This window comes from Hippopotamus amphibius, chromosome 1, assembly GCF_030028045.1.
Source record: "Hippopotamus amphibius kiboko isolate mHipAmp2 chromosome 1, mHipAmp2.hap2, whole genome shotgun sequence".
NCBI lineage: Eukaryota > Metazoa > Chordata > Mammalia > Artiodactyla > Hippopotamidae > Hippopotamus > Hippopotamus amphibius.
This window is the reverse complement of record NC_080186.1, coordinates 8,387,216-8,412,843: the sequence shown is the minus strand read 5'-3', so window position 1 is coordinate 8,412,843 and position 25,628 is coordinate 8,387,216. Positions and strand designations below refer to the sequence as shown.

General features: G+C 48.6%; 1 protein-coding gene across 2 annotated transcripts in view; it reads left to right on the top strand.

Moving 5' to 3' along the window:
- The first annotated feature begins 75 nt into the window (after positions 1-75).
- MTOR (mechanistic target of rapamycin kinase) overlaps positions 76-25,628 on the top strand; it is a 119,298-nt gene continuing 93,745 nt past the window's right edge. For both annotated transcript variants that reach the window (XM_057696302.1, XM_057696292.1), the window contains exons 1-19: positions 76-179; positions 2,117-2,292; positions 2,920-3,028; positions 3,728-3,960; positions 5,720-5,920; positions 6,631-6,765; positions 10,073-10,348; positions 10,431-10,539; positions 13,821-14,007; positions 14,938-15,066; positions 15,770-16,014; positions 17,231-17,446; positions 17,798-18,003; positions 20,591-20,713; positions 21,458-21,547; positions 21,671-21,763; positions 22,467-22,601; positions 22,838-22,967; positions 24,340-24,590. In XM_057696302.1, the coding sequence (XP_057552285.1) occupies positions 2,131-2,292; positions 2,920-3,028; positions 3,728-3,960; positions 5,720-5,920; positions 6,631-6,765; positions 10,073-10,348; positions 10,431-10,539; positions 13,821-14,007; positions 14,938-15,066; positions 15,770-16,014; positions 17,231-17,446; positions 17,798-18,003; positions 20,591-20,713; positions 21,458-21,547; positions 21,671-21,763; positions 22,467-22,601; positions 22,838-22,967; positions 24,340-24,590 (3,030 nt within the window). In that variant the 5' untranslated portion in view covers positions 76-179; positions 2,117-2,130. The remainder of the gene's footprint in view (positions 180-2,116; positions 2,293-2,919; positions 3,029-3,727; positions 3,961-5,719; positions 5,921-6,630; positions 6,766-10,072; positions 10,349-10,430; positions 10,540-13,820; positions 14,008-14,937; positions 15,067-15,769; positions 16,015-17,230; positions 17,447-17,797; positions 18,004-20,590; positions 20,714-21,457; positions 21,548-21,670; positions 21,764-22,466; positions 22,602-22,837; positions 22,968-24,339; positions 24,591-25,628) is intronic.

Genomic DNA, 25,628 nt, shown 5'->3' with positions numbered 1-25,628 from the left:
GGCCAATGTTCCAGTCCATCTTCTTCTTACGTCCTTCGATTGGTCCTTAGGCCTGGAATCCCGCCTCCCCTCCCGCCCGGCTTGGAGGACAGCGGGGAAGGCGGGTGGTGGGGTCGGGGGCCTGAAGCGGTGGTACCGGCGCTGGCGGCGGCAGCTGAGGCCTTGGCCGAAGCCGCGCGGTGAGTCTGGGGCCTAGCACCGACCCCTCCGAGGCGGCGGAATGTCCAGACCTACAGCCGACCTGGTCCGTGGGGGGACGCTGGGAAGTCGTTCGCCCGGGACGTGAGGTCCCCTCAGGACTGGCCCCGCGGAGTTGGGCGCAGCCTGAGCCCTTGACCCCCACCCCGCGAGGCAACGCCCACCTCCCCGACCCGCAGGAAACCCGCGAACCCCGTTGCCTGCCGTGCGTCTGTGGCGCCACGAAGGCCGGCCTGTCAGCTTCTGTATTGCTGGGGCGCCTTTGGGTCTCCTTGCCCATCAGTCACCCCTTTTTCAGAGCCCCCTACAAATTGTCTTCAGGAAGGACCAACGTCAGTGTCAGCCCCTTGGGCTCCACCGTGGAGGCCTCTCAAGGACCCATTCCCCGGAGCTGAGCTCACGTCCATCCCTGAGTTTCATCCTCTCTGCTTCCCCCGCCCCCATCCCTAGTTTCGGCCACCTGCCTTTAACTTCTGTAAGCTCTCGCCAAGACCCTTTTTGTATTAATTGAATTCTTCCTGGAGCAGATGGTCTGTGGGCCTTAGACCTTATAAAGATATGCTGCTCCCTTCCTGAAACTGGAAATTCCTTGCTAGCCTCTCCCCTCCTCATCACAGACTAGTGCACACACTCTGTAGTAGTTTTCTCATCCAGAGTCCTTGGGTTTCTTCTCCTCCAAGGCTGACACTTGCTTCTGCAGCCTTCTTCTCGGCACTGGAGTATTTAAAAGCTTTTCAGAACCAATTATTACCTTTTTTTTTTTTCTCTCTGCATTTCAGAAATTCTTTCAAAAATAAGAAATTTTGAAAATTTGATTTTCTTATATAAACTGGTTATACCTGGGATAGGTATACATGCTACTGCCGTAGCAGTCTGGGCTGAGCGCTGTCATGGCCGCTTTATTGTGGTTGCCTGACTATTTGTATTTCCCCCTGGACTGTAAGCTTATTGAGGGAAGGGACAGTACATAACTGAGGAATCAACGAGCAATCTCTGGAACGAGTCGGTCTCCTTTAGATCACATTCCAGGTCCTAATATCCGATAGAACTGTGCTGTCCAGTACAATAACCGTCAGCCCCATGTGGCTCAGAGCATTTGAAATGTGACCAGTCCCAGTTGAGGTTGCCGTAAGTGTCCCATGCACACTAGAGTTTGGAGACTCGGTACTAAAAAGAGAATGGAAAAATATATCAATTTTATGTATTAATAACATGTTGAAGTGATAGTTGGGAAGTATTGGATTTCATAAAATGGATTAATTTTGCCAGTTTCTTTTTCCCTTTTCGATACAGCTACTAGGAAATTTGAAGTTACATTTGTGGCTCATATTTCTGTTGGGCAGGGCTGCTATAGAATAATAATAAATTTCCCCCTTTAACTTGAACTCCTCGAGGAAAGGGGCAGTCTTAGGCATTCTCTGTTCTCTGTCTGCCTCCCCACATCTAGTACCTGACTCTGAGCCGTGTGCGTAGCAGTCATGGTGATACTCATAGCTAGCAACTGCTAAGAACTCACTGTGTGCCCGGCACTATTTTAAGCACTTTTTAACATGTGTTAACTCATTGAATCCTCACATCAACCCTGAGAGTTGGGTACTATTATCCTCTTATTACAGTTGAGGAAACTAAGACATTTTAAGTATCTTCCTCAAGATAGATAATTTTGACCTGGACTCGTACCCAGGTAGTCTGGCAACACAGCCCATAATTTGACCCTCTCTACTATGCTGCCTCTTTTAAACACCAGTCTTTGAATGAATCGAGGCTCTCTGCGTGTTTTTCAGTGAGGTCTCCCAACCTTGTTAGGATCCCAGCCTGACGTGGATAGGGTGAAGATCTGCGTGGAGGAGCTGGGCCATAAATAAGTTCATTGCCGTAGTTTGTTATTTCCACTATTAAAGGAAGCTTTTCTCCAAAGAACCTCAGGGCAAGATGCTTGGAACTGGCCCTGCCGCCGCCACCGCAACTACCACCACATCCAGCAATGTGAGTGTCCTGCAGCAGTTTGCCAGCGGCCTGAAGAGCCGAAATGAGGAGACCAGGGCCAAAGCCGCCAAGGAACTACAGCACTATGTCACCATGGAGCTCCGAGAGGTTAGGGTTGCTGTGATTTGGGGCCGCTCATCATGGAGTGTTGGGGCTACATGTACCACCCCTGGTTTGGATGCCTCTTGACAGCTAAGTGAGGATTCGGAAAATGCAAAGATTCCATTTTAGGGAGGCACCCAGTTTCGCACGCTTGTAGAATGTGCAGGTTCCTTTGCAGCAGTTACACATTTCTGTGTCATTTCCTGTGTGGTGATATTTTAGGAGTCAGCGTAGAGTCGGCTGCTTCTTGTCATTGTTTTTCTTTTCATGCCACATTCCAGACCTTCCACTCTTTCTGCCTGATAACAGTGGTTGGGATGGGTTTGACGAGTTGGTGGCTTGAGGCTTTCTAAACAGAGAGCAGACTTGAGGTCAGGGACAATGTCCTGTTTATTCTTATACCCCTGGTACTAGGTAGTCTCTAGGATGGGACGTGGCCTGCAGATACTCGTTAAGTATTAGTTAAACAAACTGATGAATTGCTCTACAGTTTAAAACTATAGAAATGGGTAGTAGCCATGTCATCTTTGGCTGGAACTGTACCTGCTGGCTACCTCTCAGGTCCTACTCTTTGGAAGCCCCCCCAACCCAGGGAGACATTTGAAACTGTTCTGAGTACATCTTCTTTTGTAGATGAGTCAAGAGGAGTCTACTCGCTTCTATGATCAGCTGAACCATCACATCTTTGAACTGGTTTCCAGTTCAGATGCCAATGAGAGGAAAGGTGGCATCTTGGCCATAGGTAAGGACAGAGTCTCGGGTAAGGTAAGAACTGGGAATGAAGGACTGTTCACCTTTGTTTCCACTGCACCCTGTGTCTGCTTCTTACTGGACACTTAGTTCATGTTTGTTTAATGAATTTTAAGGAGCCTTGTGACTTTCAGTGTATTTATTCAGCTGTTAATTCTAGCAATAGTCCTGGGACATAGACAAAGCAGGTTTTTTCATATATCAAGTCTTAGAACTTTTAAGCGACTTTTCTAGGGCCGGTGCGCCAGAGCTGAAACTAGAAGCCTGCTTTCTTTCCAGTACAAAACGCAGGATCTGGTTTCTCTGTAGAGCAACGTTTGGTGCAGCGGGGCTCACAAATAGAAAAGTAGAGTTGGGCACAGTTAATGAAAGACAGGTAATTTTCAGCTCCTGGTGACTGGTCATCCATCCTGTGAACTGTTATTCAGTCCCAGTTTGTTTTCCTTTTCTTCTTGGGAAAACAAATTATAAATTACTAAAACGAGGTCATTTTGCTTTATGTAAGTAGTTCTGGCACAAATACCAAATCACTTGGTTAAAGTGAAGATTATTTGCATCCTTACCATCTGGAAATTGCAGTCTGTACTTAGAGTAAAAGGAAGGGGTCACTGGCTAGCTTTCCTCTGGAGGCAGTGTACTTTTTTGGGCAGCATGTGCCCTTCCTCACCTTTTGCCTTCATCTCTTTTCCAGCCAGCCTCATAGGAGTGGAAGGCGGGAATGCCACCCGAATCGGAAGATTCGCTAACTACCTTCGGAACCTCCTCCCCTCTAATGACCCAGTTGTCATGGAAATGGCATCCAAGGCCATCGGTCGCCTCGCCATGGCAGGGGACACTTTTACCGCAGAGTATGTGGAGTTTGAGGTGAAGCGAGCCCTGGAATGGCTGGGCGCTGACCGCAACGAGGGCCGGAGACATGCGGCTGTAAGTGCCTGGGGCGGGGTGGGCTCCACGTCAGGGTCCTTCATGCTATGTGCTCAGGTCCTGAGCGGCAGAGAATAAGAGGGGACGTTCCAGGCAGGGGCACTGTGCTTCTTGGTGGCCTCAGGTTCTGTCCCATATCCCTTTCTCTCTTCACCCTGAGCTCTGTGCCTGAAAAGGAAATTTAATGTTCTCTTTTGTTGTTCGAGAGTCAGCCCTGTGTGCAGTGTTTATCCTGACATCCGATTTTCCAGAATCAAAAATGCCTCCCAAGCAGAAGGCACCCCTCAGCCATAGGCAAGAGAAGAAGCCACAAGCCAAGAGGCTTACAAAGCCCCAGACAACCACACTATCTGCAGGATCCCCCTTCAAGGCCCCTCCATATCCCCTGGGAATGTGGAAATGCTGGGCTGAAGAGAAGAGCAGGGGAGGGACTCACCCCCCTGCTGGGAGATTTGGTCTGCCTTCTCCCGGGCCTTTCCTGTTTGGTCATTTATTGATTGGTTGGTACTCAGTCCAGACTTCCTCTTTCCTGTTGGCTGTTCTGCATTTGAGGGAGTGGTGGCTTCTTATCCTCTCCTTCTAGATGCACATCCTCATCGCTCTCTGAGGCTCATCCCTGAGAAAGGCTGTTTTGATGGGCTTGGAATCCAGGCTGTGAGATGGGAAAGTCTGTATGAGGCGGAGTCTAGGAATGAATGTGGTGGGGATCAGAAGCTTCAGTTGGATCCTTTCCAGTCGGCTCCCTCTTTAGGGGGCGGCACCACAAGAAGGGAGCCCGCCTGGAGGAGGGGCCCACACTTGGACCCTAGTGCCACCTCCTAACTCTGTAACTTGGGGCAACCTCCGACCTTCCATTTTTCCATGGTCAAATGAAAATAATAGTGAGATTAAATATTAAACAGAATTATTCATTCATTCAATAAATGTTTATTGAATGCCTGCTGTCTTCCAGACACATTCTAGGCTGTCATTAGAACAAAGTGTTAAACACGTCTGCCCTTTCAACTGGCCCTCAAGGGAAACTTGGTGCCCAGAGGCAAGTCCAGTTGAGAAGATGAAGGTGTCTCTGGGGGAAGATTGAATCTGGGGTCTTAGGTCTCAAATACATCACTCAGCTGTTTCACCAGTGGGCCTGGGGGTTCTCTGCTGGTCTTCATAGGTGTCCGTGCAACGCCAAGGGTAGGAGAGCAGGGATCTGAGTCCTGGGCCTACTTAGGGCCCTCCAGCTGCTCCGCTGCTGGCAGGTTTGGTGGTGGCGAGCTCTCTGGATGGGCGTGCGCAGGATGCTGGCAGTGGGTGAATGGGGGTCTGCCACTCGAGCCAGAAGCTTGTTGTGCGGCAGAGGCCGCGCTGGAATGACTGGGACGCTCTTGGCTGAGCCTGTCTCAACCAGGAGAAATAGGATGGGGCAGGGCCCGGCCCGGGCGAGGAGGAGATGCCAGGCCCCAGTTCCAGCTGTGGGTGCAAAAAAGCTCGATCCTCAACTCCTGAAGCTAATTCCATGTCTGCCCTTTCAGAACTTGTGTTCTAACATTACAAACATCCTGTTTCTAAACACCCTAGGATAATGAACACTGAGACGTTTGATCAGCTTTACTCTCCTCCCTAGATCCCCAGAATTTCTGAGCTAGAAGAGTGGGCAAGTGTGCTCTTTTCCTAGTGTGTGTAGTGTGTGGGCTCTAGGATGACAAGAGGCTGTGTTCCTGAGAGAACAAAACTCTGATCCAGGTGGAAGTTCTCTGTGTGCCTTTCCTCCCAGGTCCTGGTTCTGCGTGAGCTGGCCATCAGTGTCCCCACCTTCTTCTTCCAGCAAGTGCAGCCCTTCTTTGACAATATTTTTGTGGCCGTATGGGACCCCAAGCAGGCCATCCGAGAGGGAGCTGTCGCCGCCCTTCGAGCCTGTCTGATTCTCACCACCCAGCGGGAGCCGAAGGAGATGCAGAAGCCACAGTGGTACAGGGTGAGGAGGCAGTTCCATTCCAGCCTCCAGCAAAGCCCGTTTCCTAAAGTATCGCCGGCCTAAAGGGCAGCAGCAGGTCCCCTGCCACGGAGAAAGTAGCATGTCTGCTTTGGGCTCATGTGATTTTCTTAAGCTCAGTATAAATCAGTAGTTATTTTATTGTTTTTTACAAAAGCAAAGGTCTGTCAATAGCCACACCATTGTTTTATGTGCCACTAAGTGAGACCGTGGTGCCAGTTAAGCCCACTGCCTTGCCTTCTTATCAACAATTATAAGACATCTCTCTTCAGAGATGTTAAAATATAGAAAAACGGGTGTCTCTGGAGTAGTGAAATGCAGTGGATACTGATTTAGAAGATGTCAGTTCTCGAGTATCGCGAGTCCTGTGCTGACTGCCACTGCTAGGGAGCCTTGTCCTGCGGAAAGAGCCCTGAACCTGGGGTCGGACACTTGGGTTCTCTGGGACCTTGGACAAGTCACTTAGCTTCTGTTTTTTCTCCATTAAGTAGGGGTGGTAGTGGAATCTGCCTCGTGGTGCTGTTGTGAGAGCTGAAGCTGAATTAAATGAGAGTGCTCAATGAGTTAGTAGCATTGGTGACCCCAGCACCAGGCTCTGAGCAGGCGCGGTGCCTCAGGACCCCTGCGTGGGTGGGCGGGCCTGCTTTCCCACCCCGGACGCTGGGTGACTGAGCGTTCTGGTCTCTGCGTAGCACACGTTTGAAGAAGCAGAGAAAGGGTTCGACGAGACCTTGGCCAAGGAGAAGGGCGTGAATCGGGATGATCGGGTCCACGGGGCCTTGCTGATCCTCAACGAGCTGGTCCGCATCAGCAGCATGGAGGGGGAGGTGAGAAGCGCATCGGGGGCCCCTCCGGGGGGTGAGGCGAGGGGAGGCCCCTGTCCTCACAGAGCTGGCACGTTGTAGGGGAAACAGACAGTAGACAAATAAGATCATTTCAGGTAGCAGCAGGTCCTGGGAAGAAATGGCATGGTGGGTAACGGGACTGGGGGTGATGCCCTCCCTGAGGTTGGGGCTGTGAGAGCTGAGGGCACATGGCAGAGAGGAGCCAGCCTGGCAGCAGGCAGGGAGGGGGTGTTCCAGGTGGAGACTCTGAGGTGGAAAAGAGTTTGGCAGGTTCAAGCAAGAAGGGAAGTGTGGCTGGTGCACCCTGGGGGAGGAGGAGGGAGGGGCCCCACCTGGAGGCCTCATAGCTCGAGGTCCACACTGGCTCTCGTCCTCATCGCAGGGCTGTGTGCACAGGGATGATGTGATAGCCTCCATCTTTAACAGTCATTGGCTGCTTGTGGGGAGGAGCTTGTGGAGAGGCAGGAAGGAGAGCAGGGAGGTGTGTTAGGAGTTAGGTGTGTTGGCTTGAAAAGCAGCTGCAGAGATGGATTTAAAAGTGCGAGGGTTGTATTAGGGGAATAACCTGCGAGAGAAAATGGGGCAGAAGTTGGGAGAGGCTGGGAGAACCATCAGGCCTCAGAGTGTATCTAACCTTGAGTGAACACGAACGGGAAGAAAAGTTGGATGGAAGCGTCCTAGTCGACCATGCAGAGCCATCACGGGGTCCTCAGGCCAGAGCTGGCCATCAGAGGAGGCCCGCCGTAGCACTCCTGCTGTGTTCTGTCATTGGCTGGAAGCAGCCCGTGGAAAGTGTGGCCTTGGCACAGACATGGCCATGGATTTCAGCATAGCAGCTGGGGCCCTCGGTCACTTGCACTTCTTGTAGTTGGAGGTCCCGTTCTCACAGCTGCCACAGGAGACTATTACAGTCATCTGCACAAGCGACAGTCGTGGCTTCGACTGGCACTGGCAGTGTAGACGCAGAAGTGGATTCAGTGTCAGTTCACTGACACTGGATTCGGGGTGTATCTGGGCGGTAGAGCTCCATCTGTGAGTGTTCCTGTGGGGAGCTGGTTGGTGTGGAATTTCACCCCAGGGCTCCCTGCTTTCATAGGCCCAGTGATTACTGGCAATGGCCATGCCCTAGATGTGGGGCAGCGTGTGCTGCAGTGTGTGTAGAAGCACATGGCATCTGGCTGTGGATCCCTGCTCCTCTCTGTGCTGTAGGACTGGGGTAAATTAGCCCCTCATTTTCCTCAGTTTTAACGGGGATCTTATCCACCTTATTGGGCTCCTATGAGGTGCTTAGCACAACACCTGATACCTAGTGGGCATTCCGTAAATGGTCTCCTGCAGAGATCTCCCCACCCAAGTATAATGCGGTGCTTTCTACTCTACCCCACATAGCTCTGGGGTCTTTGTTTTCTTCCAGTGAAACGGGACAGTATCACCTAACTCATAGGTTTAAATGCAGTAGTACTTGCGATGTGATTTGTAAATGATAAAGAACTATTCAAATGTAATGGATTTTAATTTCATAACTTTTTCGTTCATTCAACAAATACTAATTGAGCACCTACTATGGGCCAGCTATACCATGTCCTAAGAGCTAGAATAATGCAGCAGTGAATAAAACAGTACATTCTAGCAAGGGGAGGCAGACAATACACAAATAAGCAAAAATATGTAGTATAGCGTATGGTGATAAATGCTGTGGAGTAGGACAGGGCAAGGGGACGGGGACGCCAGCGTGGATCAGAGATTACACTTTAAGATATGGTGACGTGTGAGCACAGCCATGAAGGAGGTAAGAAAAAAGCCGCACAGACATCTGGGGATGAGCATCCCAGACCTCTGGTGCCTTCAGCGCAAGGCCCTGTGGCAGGAGCATGCTGGTTTTTGAGGGGAGCAAGATTGCCACTGTGACTGAGCTGGTGAGAGGAAAGGAGCTGGGAGATGGGATCAGACGAACACCTGGGGCAGGGAGGGGGCTCGTCACTTAGGGTCTCAGAAGCCCCTGTACAGACTGTGTCGGAAATGGATGATGGGAGGGGCCAGGGCTGAGGCCAGGCGTCTAGCCAGGAGGGAACAGCAGCAGTTTCAGCAGTGGTGGGAGCTGTGCGGGTGCGAGGAGGGGCTGGGTTCTGAATTTGGGATTTGGAGGTCGGTGGGGGAGAGAGAAGGGTCAAGGTTTGGGACCTGAGCAGCTAGAAGGATAGAGTTGCTTGCTGAAATGAGAGGAACGGGTCTGGGGTAGAAGGTCAGGAGTTTGCTTTTGAACATGTTAAGTTTAAGATGAGCATTGGGTGTCTGAGAGGAGATACTGAGTGGCTTTGGGGAGAGATCTGAGCAAGAGAGACAGATTTGGGAGTGGTTGGCATGTAGATGTTATTTCCAGCCGTGAGACTGGATGAGGACCCCCGGGCAACTAGGATAGTTGGAGGAGAGATGCGGGCTGAGACCCTGAGGTTGCCAGATGAGGAACCAAGGGCAACCAAGAAGGAGGAGGGGTGGAGGTGGGGTGCCAGCAAAGCTCAGGGTCCAAGGAGCCAAGTGAAGAAAGGGTTTCAAGGAGGAGGAAACACTAAGTTGGATCAGATGCTGCAGACAAGTTAAGATGAGGACTGAGAACCGACCATTTGATTTAGCAGCGTGAGAGTATTGGTGACCTTGACAGGAACAGTGGAAAAGATTTTCTGAAAAATGAAAATATCTGTGAGAAGAGCTTAGAAGTTTGGAAATTAATAGCTTTATATCTTTCTCAATTTGGACTGCTGGAGGATGAGTTATTAAGCAGCCTTTTGAATAGGTAAGAGATGTGAGTTCTCAGCCAGTCAGCTTATTCCATGTCTCGTATGGAATTGCTGGGACTCTAAGAAAATCACTTGCCTGAGTTATCTCTACCTGAGTTCCTGATGAGAAGAGGGAGGGCAGAATGTCCTTAGCAGGATGCTGGCATGGGGCTGCCCCTGGCCCTCACAGGAGGCTCTGTTGCTATGATCCTAGGTCTCTTGTCACAGCCATCTGCGAGTCAGTTTTCCCAAACCAAGCGTGGGGTAGAGGGTCCTTGGGAGCCAGCCCCTTACTGCTTCTTCATTGTTCAGTAGGTGGTGCTCTTCTGCCTAAATTAGAACAGATTCCATCCCCCTGCAAGGTTCTGGGGAAATCAAATCCTAGAGATGAAGAGTGGCCGCCACACACCGTGGGAAGAGTTACATTTCAGGGTTGGGCTTGTGCTGTCCATAGACTCGCCGATGCCCAGGCCAATGCCGCTTGTAAGTAAAGGACTTTTCCTCCATGTGTACAGCGCCTGAGAGAAGAGATGGAAGAAATCACACAGCAGCAGCTGGTACACGACAAGTACTGCAAGGATCTCATGGGCTTCGGAACGAAACCTCGTCATATCACCCCCTTCACCAGTTTCCAGGCCGTGCAGCCCCAGCAGTCCAATGCCTTGGTGGGGCTGCTGGGGTACAGCTCTCACCAAGGCCTCATGGGCTTTGGGGCTTCCCCCAGCCCAGCCAAGTCCACCCTGGTGGAGAGTCGCTGCTGCAGAGACTTGATGGAGGAGAAATTTGACCAGGTCAGTGGCAGGAGTCCCCTCCCTCTTCTCCCAAGCTCCACACCCCCTTTCCTTTGCCAACCCTGTGTCCTTCCCGCCTCAGGTGTGCCAGTGGGTGCTGAAGTGCAGGAACAGCAAGAACTCGCTGATCCAAATGACAATCCTTAATTTGCTGCCCCGCTTGGCTGCCTTCCGACCTTCTGCCTTCACAGGTGAGGACGTCCGTGGATGTAGCATATCATCACCCATTCAAGGGCAATTAAACTGGGAAGACGTGATTCCAGACAGTTATATCTGCTTCTCACTTGAAGCAGTGCCCACGGAGGGGGCTAGTCTCTGGTCTCTTTGCCTCTGTGCACTTTCAGTGGTATCTAGTTCAGGTTTTCTGTAAATGTCTGAGGCAGCAGACATAGGAACCGTCTGAATGTGCAGGCAGCGAGGCAGTTCTAGAGCCAAGCAGGTTCTGGCGTGCGGAAGCCTGCACATTCACGAATGCACTTCAGAGAGACTGAAGGAAGGGCAGTGTGGTGTGCAGCAGCCAGTCTGTGGGGCAGGGAGGCGCCGGTGACAGTCCTGTATCTGCCTCCCCTCACGGGCAGGAAGGACTGGATGCTTCAGAGGCTGGTTTCATGGGTGACAGACTGTGGGTTCCTGAATCCCTGCCCTGTTCCTAGTGGGTGGTGTGAATTCCTGGCTCCTGAAGAGCTCAATTCAGATACTGGCTTCTCCCTGAGGCCTTGCTGGTCACTCCAGCTGGAAGCATGCTTTTCCTCTTCCATTATAACCCTCAGCTGTGGAAAGGCTTTGTCAGACCTGGGGTGAATCTTACCTCTGTTCTTAACTGTGAGGTTTGGGGCAGGTCATTTGCCCTTCCTGGGGCTCCACTTCCTGACTTGTCAAATGAGAATGACAGTCCCTGCCTCATGAGATGCGCTGCTCTAGTGTCTAAGCACCTAAGTGCCTGGCACAGGGTAAGCTCCAAGAAATAGGAACCGTTATTATTGCTGCCTCCCCTGGCTACTTCACAGCCGTTTTAGAAACAAGGGAAAGGTAAAATTTGTAATACTCCAGTTGCCTGTTCATACGTGATGTCCTTGTCTCACCTCCCTCCTTGCTGAGTGTAGAGACCCCGGCCCTACATCTCTTTCCTCTTCACTGTGGTGCATGTTGCCGGCACTTAGTAAGCATTCAGGACCAGTGAGAGCCAGGATCAGAGATGAAAGGCCGACCTGACCCCCAGCAGTTGCCATTCCCTAGCACAGACTCACTTCACACTTCAGCTCAGGTGAAACAGCGGTGAAACACAGCCGTTGAGGTGTTAACGGTGCTGGTGTGCAAGAAGGGCGTGTTGGGTGAGGATGAGACAGCCACGGAGAAATCACTGAACCAGAGAGAAAGGAGGCAGTGAGAATCACCCAGGTTTTTTCAATTTTCCATTCTTCTCACCTGGCCCCCAGCAACTTTCTCTTCTTTAATGACCAGACGTGCCCCTATTCAGTAGAGCTTTAAATAATGTCAGTTTGAAAGTCTGTGGTTCAAAAGAGAGGAATAACTAGGCCAAATTTGATCAAAGTCTGGCATATTGTGGAAGCAGTTACCCTAGTAAGTTCAAAAGACAGCCTAGCAGCAGGATACAAAGGCTCAGAAGGCCCCTAGGTTTGTTCTTTTGATGTGGGTTTTTGTTGTTTTATTAAATAATATACTAAAATATGTCCTTGAAATTCAGCCTGGGTAGCCTCCATAAGTACAGTCTCATTGGGAAAGTGCCACTTTTTTTTCCCTTCACATCTTTATTGGAGTTTAATTGCTTTACAACGTTGTGTTAGTTTCTGCTGTACAACAAAGTGAATCAGCTATATATATACATGTATCCCCATATCCCCTCCCTCTTGAGCCTCCCTCCCACTCTCCCTATCCCACCCCTCTAGGTCGTCACCAAACATCGAGTTGATCTCCCTGTGCTCTGCAGCAGCTTCCCACTAGCCATCAGGTTTTTTTTTGTTTGTTTGTTTTTGGGGGGGGGGTGTACAGCCATCAGTTTTACATTTGGTAGTGTATATATGTCAATGCTACTCTCTCACTTCGTCCCAGCTTCCCCTCCCCACCCCCGTGTCCACAAGTCTGTTCTCTACGTCTACATCTACGTCTTTATTCCTGCCCTGCCACTAGGTTCATCAGTATTGTTTTTTTAGATCCCATATATATGCATTAGCATACGGTATTTGTTTTTGTATTTTTGACTTACTTCACTCTGTATGACAGACTCTAGGTCCATGTACCTCACTACAAATAACTCAATTTCGAAGTGCCACTTTTTTAAAGCTTGCAGTTTGGAAGTCATTACTTGCACTTTTGTGATGATACAAGCTTTGGAAATATCAAAAATACCCCCCCAGGACTGGGCTGGAATCTCTAGCAATGTTGGAGACCTAATGTCATGGGATGCTAAATCTGGAAAAGGAAATTACCTTCTGGATTTAAGCTCATTTCCTGCTGAAACACTGTCCCCGTCTGCAAAGGTCCAGTTTTCCTCGTTGACGCCCTCTGCTTCGAGGGTTGTATCACCTTGGTCTCTGTTTTCAAACCCCAGCATGCTTCAGCAGCATTTGACCATGAGCTGTGATAGAAGACATTTCTCAGTAGAGTAAATGCAGTGCTGTATGTGTGCTGGGTCGGGGAGTCTAGTTCACTGTCGTCCAGATGTGATCCTGGTGGCCCTCAATACCCCTCACGCTCTACTGGATGTGTGTTCTTCCTTGCCTGTGCTCTGGTGCACAGCCTTGAGGTCAGCTACATGGAAGAGAAGAAACAGAAGAGGGGCAAAGGAGCAGGAAATTGCAGCCTTCCGAGGAGTCAGAACACTTTAGCTTAAATTGCCCAAGAATTACCTACCCGTGCACATTGGCTTATGTAAACTTGATGAAAATACACATGTGGCTTTCCAAATTACAGACTAAATCTTGTTCTATTAAATATAACTGTAACAGAAGTCTCTAGGTGATAGCAAAGTGATCTCTAGGCCTAGGCTGAATGGAATGGCCTGTTTATTGCAAACAGTTTTCAATATTATTTTAAAATTTCAATATAATACAAAATAGTTTAGATGATCCTCTTTTTGTTTGTAAGCAAGGTTTAACATATATCTCTTAAACAAGAGCGTGTAATCTTTCCCTCAAAATATAACACTGATGGGGACAATTAATGCAGTATTGTTTTGGAAACACTTGAGTTTTTTGTTTGTTTTTAATTAGAGGAAAAAAGACAATGTATATTGCTAATGTTGGGCTGGCCAAAAAGTTCATTCAAGTTTTTTGTAATGTCTTATGGAAAAACCCATAGGAGATTTTTGGCCAACCCAGTATTTCTAAAAGCTGAATCAGAGGAGTGATTATCAAACATAAGGCTTTGCTTAGTACATTCTGTAAATTCTCCTTAATATCTTTCCAACAGGCTTTCTTAATTCTTAAATATACTTTTTCGTTTCTGTGCTCAGATACCCAGTACCTCCAAGATACCATGAACCACGTCCTGAGCTGTGTCAAGAAGGAGAAGGAACGGACAGCGGCCTTCCAAGCCCTGGGTCTACTTTCTGTGGCTGTGAGGTCTGAGTTTAAGGTCTATTTACCCCGCGTGTTGGACATCATCCGAGCAGCCCTGCCCCCGAAGGACTTTGCCCATAAGTAAGCATCCCTGTTAGGCTTTCACATCCCAGTTTCCACAGAGCTGAAGCCTGTTCTCTGCATCATTAACCAGCAAATCATGTAATGAGTAGCCCTTCCTCAGTTGAGTTCCAGCCTTTTCCAAATGAAGTGACATAGATGGAAATATTGGGGGAGGTTGAATACCTGTGAACATGTTTGATACCAGTGCTGTTCTCAGTATTATTATTTGCTGGGACTCTCTTAGTTTTGCTCTTTTCTCTGGCTTTCAGAGGTCTGGTTTTGATAACCACTAAAGTGAGGGCTCCTAGACTGGAACTGAGGGGGCCTAACGGCCACCTTTCCCTTAGCACTGAAGTTGGATACATTACTCTACCTCTGGAAACCTCCCAGTGAATAAAATATGAGAAAGACCTTCAGCACCCTGCAAGGTGGCGAGGCTAGGGTATCTTCCCCAAGTCTTAGGGGTCAGTGTTACTTAGAGTTGTGTTGTGATAGTTCCCTGTGTTGGTAGCAAGGATTGCGCTGGTGAGCTCATAAGCCGCGCCCATTTCAAGCCCAGCATTCTCCTCGGAGGGAGAAGAATTTCCTCCCTTGTGATGGCTGTGCCCTGCACCCTTGGTCCCTGATGTGCATGTTGTTCAGTTTGCTTCCTAAATAGGTACCTTGGCTGGCACCACACTAACTCCTATGGCACCTTGTGTGTGAATTCTGAGTGGGGCCCCTTCCTCAGGAGACTTTACTGCCACCTGCTGGGCATTTGTGTTAAACATACAAGTCTGCGGTGACTGCAGTGTGATGGGCCCCCTGGGTTGTGCAGTAGGTATCCTGCACACCCACATGTGGTGGCCCTGCCTGGGTAACCTGCCCTCCTTGTCCCAAGGTGATTTTGAGGTAGGGCATCACAGATTGTCGTTATGTCTAAACTGGCCACTCTTCGGTTCTCTGCAGGAGACAGAAGGCAATGCAGGTGGATGCCACGGTGTTCACCTGCATCAGCATGCTGGCCCGGGCAATGGGGCCGGGCATCCAGCAGGACATCAAGGAGCTGCTGGAGCCCATGCTGGCAGTGGGCCTGAGGTGGGTGTCAGGAGCCAGAGCCGTCCTGTCTCTGCTAGTGTGAGGCTTGAGCCACAGTCCTGGGTCTGTGTCAAAAGACGGAGGCATGGCTATTTGCACATTAAATTGGATAGGTAGGATAGCTCACACGAGACATGTAGGCTACTTTCAAATCCAAGTTTCACCACTAAGTTGCTTAACTTCCCCAAGCCTCCACTTTCTAGTCTGAAAAGTGGGTGTAGCAGCAGTTCTTATTGTCTGGGTTTTTCGTGGGGAATAAGTGAAAGAATTCATGAAATAGCCGCTCTTAGTACAGTGCCATGTGTATGAGAAGTACTCATAATGTTGACAGCTGTCATTTATGTTGTTATGGGCAAATTGCTTACGCTCCCTACACTTTTGTTCTCTTCATCTGTAAAATAAGGGCGGTGCTCTCGATCTGCTTCCCAGACTGTTTATTGAGACTTGGTTTCCCATAGTGACTGAATCGTAGTAAACAAGTTCTCTCATGACAAAACCCACAAAATCATAGATTATTTTGAAATCTAGCACCAGGCCAAGAGAGTTTAGGGTATATATTGTATTTTATAGTATCTTTTCTGCTTTAAAGAGCAATCAGAGATGGGCCCGATCCCTTTGCTGGACAGAAAGGGCTGCTTCTTCTCAAGAACAGACCAAATGTCATATATCCAGCCCCTTGTGTGACTGGTTTCCTTCCCCTCAGCCCTGCCCTCACAGCTGTGCTCTATGACCTGAGCCGTCAGATTCCACAGCTGAAAAAGGACATCCAAGATGGGCTCCTGAAGATGCTCTCCCTGGTCCTTATGCACAAACCCCTCCGGCACCCAGGCATGCCCAAGGGCCTGGCCCATCAGCTGGCTTCCCCTGGCCTCACGACCTTCCCCGAGGCCAGCGATGTGGGCAGCATTACCCTTGCCCTCCGCACTCTTGGCAGTTTTGAATTTGAAGGTAAGAGAATGCGGTGGCTCGTGCTGAGATAGTGACACTGGGAACCTCGAGGAAAGAATGAGGGTGCCTAGAATTCCTGGATCTTGCTGGGGGTCCTGGAGACAGGGTAGCTGATTCTGCGCAGTTCATCCTTCCTGTAGTCTTTCCGTGTGTTGTTAATTCCTACTGTTTGTTTCTTTGTCCCATACAAAGACAAAGGAAAAGGGGGTGGGGACAGATCATATTGAGGAAAAGTAGGCATTGATCCAAGGAACTAATGCTGCAGAGATGGCTCCCCCTCACCTTCTCACCTCCCTGTAGCTGAGATGGTATTGAATGCTTTAAAATGCATAAGCAGGGCTTGGGGGCATTTTCATTCCGATGGTGGTATGATTTCCAAGAGTGCTGTATTGTGTAGTTGTTTGGAATTCTAAGCTGTAGATAAACCCACATTAATGCCCTAGGGAGATATGTTTCAGGAGAGAAAAATGGACACTTTTTGAAATTTAAGATCACATAGGTGATGATGGTCAAGACTAGAGGGAAACAAGCAAGTACAAGAAGCCTAGACATGCTGTCTGAATACTTAGAGCATCAGTGGTTTCCCTGTTGCAATTCTTCCACTCCCACCCAATTAACACCCAGGACGGTTTATTTCTAACAGATAGAAATTAGCTATATTTAAGCCCAGCCTTCATCAAACTCTCTTTTTGATATTTAAACCTGGGAACTAAAATAGACAAGGTAAATATGAACAAAAAATGTTTTGTTCTCTGGGAATATAAAGGGTCAAGTCAGAATAAAACAAAATAATTTACGTTTTAGGGCTTCCTAGGTGGCGCAGTGCTTAAGAATCCGCCTGCCAATGCAGAGGTCACAGGTTCAATCCCAGCTCCAGGAAGATCCCACATGCCGCGGAGCAACTAAGCCCGTGTGCCAAAAAAAAAAAAAAAAAAAAAAAAAATTTACGTTTTAGAGAAAATAAAGGATTAGGACTGAGGCAGGGAGGAAATGCCTTTTTTATGTCTCCCAGCTCCTTCTCCGCCTCCCTTCTGCCTTCCTGCTCATTGGAAGCTCATTTGTTACCTTTTGAAGAGAAGAGTTCGGGGTCAATGTCTTGCTGACCAATATCTTGTTGAATTAGTAGCCATGAAATGGAAACTGCAGCTAGAGAGTTGCAGACCTGCTGTCCAAAGCAGCAGTGTTTATTCTGTCTTCTCTCTGCCTTTATATCCAGGCCACTCTCTGACCCAGTTTGTCCGCCACTGTGCGGATCACTTCCTGAACAGCGAGCACAAGGAGATCCGCATGGAAGCCGCCCGCACCTGCTCCCGCCTGCTCACGCCCTCTGTCCACCTCATCAGCGGCCACGCTCACGTGGTTAGCCAGACTGCAGTACAAGTGGTGGCGGATGTGCTCAGCAAACTGCTTGTGGTTGGGATAACAGATCCTGGTAAAGTTTGAGATGGAGGCAGTCTGGGAAAGTGTCAGAGTCTGGGGCAGTTGGGAGTAGCCAGTTTCATTACGTGGCCTCTCTGGAGACCATCGGCTTCAACAAGCTGATGTCCAGCTCTTTCTCTGCCAAGGCATTAGACTTGGCTGTGTTAGCCTTTTGCTGTAAGATAATTGGCCTTAAATCCTATTATCTTTGTTCCTGTGAGTAGAGAAAAATATGACAGGTTCAGTGAGAGAAGGGTATCTGGACTTCTCTCCCTGGGCTGAAGGCAGCGGAGGCAGACACTGGGAAGGGACTGGAGGGATGAGAGGAGTGATGAGGCGTTGAAAGGCTCAGTTGCCCTTGCAGACCCCGATATCCGCTACTGTGTCTTGGCATCCCTGGACGAGCGCTTTGACGCACACCTGGCCCAGGCGGAGAACCTGCAGGCCCTGTTCGTGGCACTGAATGACCAGGTGTTTGAGATCCGGGAGTTGGCCATCTGCACCGTGGGCCGCCTCAGCAGCATGAACCCAGCCTTCGTCATGCCCTTCCTGCGCAAGATGCTCATCCAGGTAGGGCTGTGACAGCGCGTGCGCGGCGGTGGGTGGCATGCTCCTCGTCAGTGCTTTTTGGGGAAAGAGAGTTGAGGATGAGGAAGGGAGAGGAGGGTGGTGACGCCTGGGGGGAGCCGCATTTGGCTGCGAGAGTCCACGTGTTTCCCCGGTTTGGCAATTGCGGTTCTAGTGCTTATCACCTCATAAGCCCTTGTCAGTGTGACTCCAGGGGGCCTGCTAGTCCCAGGCTAGCCTCTCATACAGCTCTTCTTTTTTCCTGGCAAGTCACCAGCGTGTCCATTTCTTGCCTCTTGTCCATTTCTTGACTGCATCTGCTGCAGATGGTGTCAGTCTGCCCAGCACCTCTCTGTCCTTCCACTCCTGCATTTCCTGCTGATGCCAGAGGCTGAGCACGGGAATGGTTCCAACACTGTCTCTCATCATCCTTGCCCCTGGTCTGTGGTCCCTGGCTGTCGTTCCTAAATAATGTGAGATGCCAATCTCAGCTGCTTGGACCAGAGCCTTGGGTAGATGAGGGTTGGCATTGCTGCTAGCGCTGGTAGGATTTCCAGTTCCTACTAAACCTTTCTCCCAGTTCTCGTCTTCACCTACCTGAGTAAATTCTCCGGCCGCCTTGTGAGCCAGGCACAGTGTCCCGTCCTCCTGCCTTAAGTTGTTTCCATCCACCGCTTCCCGGTCTCCATGGGGCTCACCCAGTCATTTCCTGTCTCCCCGCTGCATCCCGTCCTCACCTCGCCCTCTGCTTCATGACCCTCCCCATGGTTTCTTTTGAAATAAACACTTTTCATAGCATATAAAGAACTTAAACATAGAAAATTATTAGCATATGTAACTGTTACTCTAGAGAAATGGCATTTATTCACAATCTATCATAAAGTGACTAAATTACATCATCAGTGAACAAATCAGAAGATTATACTTATGCTGGTACTTGTGTTTTTAGCCTAATGATTTATTCCTTAACTGCTGGCCTGTGTTAGGAGAACCTATCATTTTAAGTCTTTTCTAAATAACCAAAGTTTGGGGAAGAAAAGAAATCATTGTTGAGCCTGCCAGCTCAAACCATGCTAAATAAGCTTGATAAAGAAATATCTCCTGATGAGAATATCAGTATGTTCATTCATACAACAGATGTTTTGAGTACCTACTATGTTCCAAGTACTGCTGGGTTCTGGAAGCTTGTCAGTGAACAATCCAGGCGTGGCCTGTGTCCTCCAGAAGCTTATAGTAAGCTATCTGGTCATCTCTTTTCTCTAATATTGGAAAATGTGAAGCATCATTAAATGAATTTACTATGTACTGAATTTAGCCTTTGAAACTCCAAAATTTTATTTTATTTTGTCTCTTTTAACATAAGGCAGCAAATCTATAAACACTTTGCAAGGGAATGAATGAAACAAGTACAGCTTGGGGAAAATTTTTTAATAATTTTTCCTGTTTTTAAACTTTGATACCAATTTCCCCAGATTGAATTGTACATTTTCATGCCTTGGTAGGGAACTGTGCCTAAATGTGCTTTGGCCTTTTCTTGATGTCTTGCTTATCAGGGTGGGCATTGGGCAGGTGTTGTTATTGGGGTGCAGTGGTGCTCTTTGGCTCTGGAGTAAATTAGGGGCTCTTTGATTTGGCCTGCGCTGTCCCAGAGTGTGTGCTCTCCTCACTGAGACCCACTTCCTCCCAGACAGCCATCTCTTGCAGTTACCGTCTGTTCATAGTATCCCTCTCCATCCCCTCTCCCTGCTGTCTGCTGTGACCAGGTAAAAACAGGCTGCCAGGGGGATCCGGGAAATGAGGATTATTCAGTCAATAATGTGAGACAGAACATAACATTAAACCGGAGACGACGCCTCTGGGTAGCTGAGTTAACATGAGCTTTGTTTCTCATTTTTCCACTGTTCAGAGATTTCCTTCTGGCAACTTCAGCTCTCCAGAAGTCTGTCTGTATTAAGTTGTTTATGTCTATATCACCAGGAGCTTAACGTGCTGATTTGCTGGTGTTTTCAGCCAGTCAGTTAGATCACATATGTTACCTCTGTGCGTTAAGGTCCAAGGGGATTCTATTGATCTGATCCCTGACTGTTTGGGTTTATCTAGAGGTGCCTGAAACCACTACTGAGTATCAACAGTTCTTTCAACATCACAGGTGTTCTGACTGGTCTTTGATTCTGTTGTCATTTTTATAGGCACTCTGAGTGATTTGCTATCTGGACAAATTTTTTTTTTTTTTTTGCAGAGAGCCCTTCCTTCATTCTTTATTTCTGCAAAACCCTGCTCACAGCGAGCCCTGTTGGTTTTCTTAGTCTTTTATGACTGTCTACACTGTTAGAAGCTACACTTTGCAGAAGACTGAGGGCCCTTGGAGCGCTGTGCCAGAAGGAGAAAGGGCTGGTTTCAAACAGTTTTTCCTCTGGTCACTGCTGTATCCAGGATGCCTCATGAGCTTCAGAGATGGCCTTGCCTGTGGAGTGTCTGGCAGCTCCTTGATCTGCAGTGGAGTTCTGCTTCCTCCCTCTAGTTGCCTGCTTCATTCTCCCTTTAGTCCCTCCCGAATTTCCTCTGCATAGAGAGTCTTTCTTCCCTGCAGATCTTGACAGAGCTGGAGCACAGCGGCATTGGAAGAATCAAGGAACAGAGCGCCCGCATGCTGGGCCACCTGGTCTCCAACGCCCCCCGACTCATCCGCCCCTACATGGAGCCTATTCTGAAGGTAATTTGCAACAGACGGAGACTTGTACTGTCTCTCCAGGCTGTCTCGGGATGATGGGAGTGTTTCAGTGTTCACTCGTACACTGAACAAAGTAGATAATTTCTTTGGTCCCAGGCTCAGAGACAAGGGCCACATCAAGCACCCTCAGTTCAAGAATACCAAGAATCTCACCAGTTGCAGGAAAGGGCTCTCCTTCTAAGAGATAAGATGTGATATTTCAAGCACATCATCAAATGTGCTTGGGGAGGAGAAGTAAGATAGTGGCATAAAGTAGGTCCCCCAAAATGAAGAAAAAGTGAGCTTTAAAATCTGAGACAATACCAAATTGTACACTCTAAATATATGCAGTTTATTGTCTGTTAATTGTATCTCAATAAAAGTTCTTAAAAAAAATGAAATGAAATGAAATCTGAGACAGCCTTCCAGTCTGAATATGTTAGACTCCTGTGAAGTCTTTCACAACTTATATGAGTCTGGGTGCACAACTGCACAGACACAGTTTAGAGAAGGCGTGGGAAATGTTTGTGAATCCTGGCACTTCCCAGCTCCCTCATACATCAGAGTTGTGGGCAGTATGGAGAAAGGCTTAAGAGTCCACATTCCAGAGGAATCCTGAGTTCGTAAAGCCTTAGAAGTAATTTATCTGTGACTGAGATGGTCTCTTGGGTGAATTTTACTTACGTGAAAAACAGTTTTCTAGTTGACTCTAACCAGCATTCATGTTCTCATACCTTCTTTCCATAGGCTTTAATTTTGAAACTGAAAGACCCAGACCCTGATCCAAACCCAGGTGTGATCAATAATGTCTTGGCTACAATAGGAGAGTTGGCTCAGGTAAGGGAACTGCCGCTTTTTCCATAGGGTGAGAAGAATGTTATTTCACCTCTAATGAAGTCAGAATACTTCTTAATACCATAATTTCTAATGTCATCTGTCACTCCCTTTTTTGTTTTGTAGGTTAGTGGCCTAGAAATGAGGAAATGGGTTGATGAACTTTTTATTATCATCATGGACATGCTCCAGGACTCCTCTCTGTTGGCCAAAAGGCAGGTGAGTACCACTGCTTCCTGTTTGAGCAGGAGAGGCCCCATGAGGCCAGGGACCTCGTCTCTCTCAGTCACCTTAGTGTCCCCAGCCAGTAGCGCCTAGCACTAGTAGGTACTCAGAATTATTTGTTGACTGAGTAAAAAGAAAGACGACTTGGAGCCAGAATTAGCTGTCATCCTGACCCAGAGTCCCTGTCAGTATCAGGGCTGACCAGTACCATTTCCTCTAGACAGAAAAAACAAAAACAAAAACAGATAATCTCTCAGAGCCCTGGCCCCTAAAGGGAAAAAGAGAGCCTTGGCTTCTGGCTGTGGAGGCAAGTGGAGCTTCAGCTCACCCTCCCCGGCCCTGCCTTCACTTTGGTCATTGAGGTCATTACGTGACTAGACTGAAAGTAAGAAAAACCTTAATTTCCTTTTGAGTCAGACTTCTGTCAGTCATCCAGGGTATGGAAGAACTATGTACTTCCTTTGAGAAAGGCGGGACTGTTCTTTACCTTGGATCCAGTGATGGTTGTGGTGGTTTGCAGCTTTGTTTTTAGGTCCCAGCTCTCAGGATTTCTGTTTATGGTTAGTGCCTTTACTGGGATTTCTTTTCTTGTAATAGCCTCTGACACTTTGTTATAACCATTTAATGAAGAATACAGAGTATGCTTTCTTTTCTCTCTCACTGGCTCCACAAACCGTGTGATCTTGTGCCTGTTCAGGTGGCTCTGTGGACCCTGGGCCAGTTGGTGGCCAGCACTGGCTATGTGGTGGAGCCCTACAGGAAGTACCCCACGTTGCTTGAGGTGCTGCTGAATTTCCTGAAGACTGAGCAGAACCAGGGTACACGGCGAGAGGTAGGAAACACAACAGACTTGGTCTTTAAAGACTTTGCTGGGAGACTAGAGAGACGTTTGTGGCATCAACGTGCTCTGATAGTACTGATGCGACTTCCTGTCCCTCTGCGTTTTGTCCCTGGAGCTGGTCGTGGGATGTGAGCCGGGCATCACAGGACATGAGAGAAGTGTCCGTGAGAGCTGTTGTAGTCAGGTGCTGTGATGAATGTATTCTTCCCCTCCCCTCTCCCATGCAGGCTATCCGTGTGTTAGGGCTCTTGGGGGCCTTGGACCCCTACAAGCACAAAGTGAACATCGGTATGATCGACCAGTCCCGGGACGCTTCTGCTGTCAGCCTGTCAGAATCCAAGTCAAGTCAGGACTCCTGTAAGTTGAGGGGAACCATGAGTGGCTTGCCAAGTTCTTGCGTTGCAAAGCCCTCACTGGTTGTGTTTAGAAAGAGCCTTGGGCTGGGTAACTGTGAAATTATTGCACATTGGCTCACTTCGTGACGTTTGAATGCAACATCAGTAGCTTCCTCTGAGTCACAGCAGGGGCACTGCTTCCCAGTGTGTCCAGAGTCTTCCCTGTTTGTCCAGGTTCTTTGTTAAGAGTCAGCAGGCTATGTCGGTACTCAGTTTTTGGTGCTGATGAGAGAGATGTGAACTATCACCCCGTCACCCTTGTTCTGTCACCTTTGTTAGCGCATCTTTGATGCTTTCTGTTCCCATGGCACCCGAGGAGGAAGAGGGTAGAAGTTACTCTCCCTGTTGTAATTGATAGGTAAATCTGATGCAAGGCTCAGAGGGCGTAGAAAATCTAGTAGCAATCAGAATCCAGGACTCTTTCTTCCATCAGGTGGTCTGGCTATAGAGTGCCTTTGCCTTTAGATAAGTAGCCTAAGAGACGGAGTAGGATGTGGGGATGCAGGTGATTTTTCTAGACTTAACCCACTGTCCATCAGGTCAGGCTTATTTCTGAAAGTGGAAGTTCAACAGTGGCTCTCCCATCTAGTCCAGCAAAATGTTATTTTCCCCAAATAAAATAGTTTGTTTCTGAACTCTGTGGGTGGGATGTTATTGCTTCCAGTTTGTTCTTCTGTATATTAGAGAAGTGTGCCTGCAGTGTTCTCCTGTCAGACCCATGGCTGTCAAGCGGAGCCCAAGCCACGTCCTCCAGGTGTTCTTCTGTCCTCAGCAGCGCCAGTCATCCAGTCTCTTGGATGTTCTGGTTCTTAGCATCCTTATTGCGCTGTTAGACCCACCCCTCCCCCACCCTCCATACCCTGCTCCACCCCCAGTCCTTGAGATCCTTGTTGTTCAGATCAGGTAGCATTTGTTGCTAACTTGTCTGAATTCCCTAGGGGGACCAAGCAGCTGCTGAACAGATGTTTGCCTAATTTAATCCCCTTTACTTTCATTTGGGGGAGTAATTATTTTTATTGATGGTTGCAGCTTCGAAGTTGTGAGCTGGAATAGTAAGAAGCTAAATTAAACATAGCAATTTAAAGAAAACCCATCATGTACTGTTTTAGGCTTTTGTAGTTTAGATAATGGACAAGCCGAAAGCTGTTTGTCTTTTGTGGTGAGAGTCCATTCATCGGTTCCTACCACACCGGTATTCCCGGTGGTGTTAGAGTGTGGCAGGGAGAGACAGGTCAGCGCTAATGACTGTCAGGAGGTTGGTTTGTTGTTAACCACGCTTTGTCCAAAGTCAGGGTCGTGTATAGCTCATGACCCTCACTGTTGTTTGGTCCTAGCTGACTACAGCACCAGTGAGATGCTGGTCAACATGGGAAACCTGCCTCTGGACGAGTTCTACCCGGCCGTGTCCATGGTGGCCCTGATGCGCATCTTCCGAGACCAGTCCCTCTCTCACCATCACACCATGGTCGTCCAGGCCATCACCTTCATCTTCAAGTCCCTGGGGCTCAAGTGTGTGCAATTCTTGCCCCAGGTCATGCCCACATTCCTGAATGTCATTCGGGTTTGTGACGGGGCCATCCGGGAAGTAAGTGGCTAAACCCCCAACCCTTGCTCCTCCCTGCTCTGTGCTGCGCCTGCGTGGAAGGTCCATCTGTGCCTTGGCTTCCTAATCACTCTGCTTGCCGTTATGCCTAATGCCTTTCCTCCCCCTGAACTTCTGACACCTAAGTGTACAGGTGTAATCAGTTCAGCCCAACTTCCTGTTTTATCCCTCAAAATGGCTAAAGGATGAGTGGCCTGGGTAGCAGGGAGGGACAGCATTGTTATTCTCAGTAATCTAGAGTTCAGTCCAATAATCTGATGGAATATCCCACAGTGGATTTCTGGTTGCTTCTTCATGAGTAGATTTAAAGACTTAGTGGGAATACTACAGAGGTGCAGTTACAGTACTTCTTACTGGATCTCATAATGTCAGTCTGTCTTATTATTGTTGGTCCTGAGTTTGCATGGTGAGGTTGGTATCTATCAGATCTCTCCATTGTAAAGTTGCCTGTTTTCCTTGGTCATTAAGTAGTGTGTGGGCTGAGTCTTTGAGACTGTGTGACTGTTCTGTTCCCCAGCAACCTTTTTCCCAGTGATTTTAGCCTCCACTGATGATCCTTGCTGGAATCAATCATCACACTGGTTGCAAAGTAATGACTTTTCAGTTCTATCATTCCTTCTCCTTTTTTTTTAGTTAGTTAATTAATTCGTTGGCTATGTTGGGTGATCGTTGCTGCACACGGGCTTTCTCTAGTTGCTGTGAGCGGGGGCTACTCTTCATTGTGGTGCATGGGCTTCTCATTGTGGTGGCTTCTCTTGATGTGGAGCATGGGCTCTAGGTGCTTCAGTAGTTGTGGCATGTGGGCTCAGTAGTTGTGGCTCGTGGGCTCTAGAGCGCAGGCTCAGTAGTTGTGATGCACAGGCTAAGTTGGCTTCACAGCGTGTGGGATTTTTTCCAGACCAGGGCTCAAACCCATGTCCCCTGAAATCAGCAGGAGAATTCTTAACCACTGTGCCACCAGGGAAGTCCCCCTTCTACTTTTAATAGCTGGGATTTTTCTGTAAAGAAGAATTTTCGCCT